The 556-nt window shown below is 48.7% G+C and overlaps 1 protein-coding gene across 1 annotated transcript in view; it reads right to left on the reverse strand.

Moving 5' to 3' along the window:
- Positions 1-550, reverse strand: part of LOC116161429 (protein artichoke-like) — a 6,311-nt gene extending 5,761 nt beyond the window's left edge. The window contains exon 1 of the mRNA XM_031474765.1: positions 2-550. Coding sequence (XP_031330625.1) covers positions 2-446 — 445 coding nt within the window. The 5' untranslated portion in view covers positions 447-550. The remainder of the gene's footprint in view (position 1) is intronic.
- Positions 551-556: the final 6 nt, after the last annotated feature.

Genomic DNA, 556 nt, shown 5'->3' on the forward strand with positions numbered 1-556 from the left:
AGATCGGTGACGGAATACAAACCGGAACACCAATCTTCATCTAAGGTTTCGATGTTCATGTTGGTCAGGTGTAAAGTGGTTACCCCCGAGAAGCCTTTGAAGGTATCGAGTTCGAGTTTGGGGGTGCTGTTGCGATTGCAGGTGAAAAACTCGACCTTGCCCAAGTTGTGGAAGACTTCGGGGCCGAAGATGGAAATTTCGTTGTTTTCCAATAGCAAGACCTTGATCTTGCGAGTGGCATCGAAGGTGTAGCTGTCGATTTCTTGAAGCTTGTTGTTGTTGACGCTGAGGTGGTCCAGACGCGGCAGGCCGATGAAGCTGTCCTTTTCCAAGTTCTCTAGGTGGTTGCCGTCAAGGTTCAGCTTGATCAGGGAGTTTAACCTTTTGAACGAGGCCGGGGTGAGCTCCTTTATCGCGTTGTTGCTGATGTTGAGATGGAGAAGCATGTTCACGTAGGAGAAGGCTTCGTCGTTCCAGCCCCTAAGCTTATTAAAGCTCAGGTTGAGATCGACTAAGAACGGAAGCCCGTAAAACACCTTTGTTGGTAGGTTTTTGA

This window comes from Photinus pyralis, unplaced genomic scaffold (genome assembly GCF_008802855.1).
Source record: "Photinus pyralis isolate 1611_PpyrPB1 unplaced genomic scaffold, Ppyr1.3 Ppyr1.4_LG10, whole genome shotgun sequence".
Lineage (NCBI taxonomy): Eukaryota > Metazoa > Arthropoda > Insecta > Coleoptera > Lampyridae > Photinus > Photinus pyralis.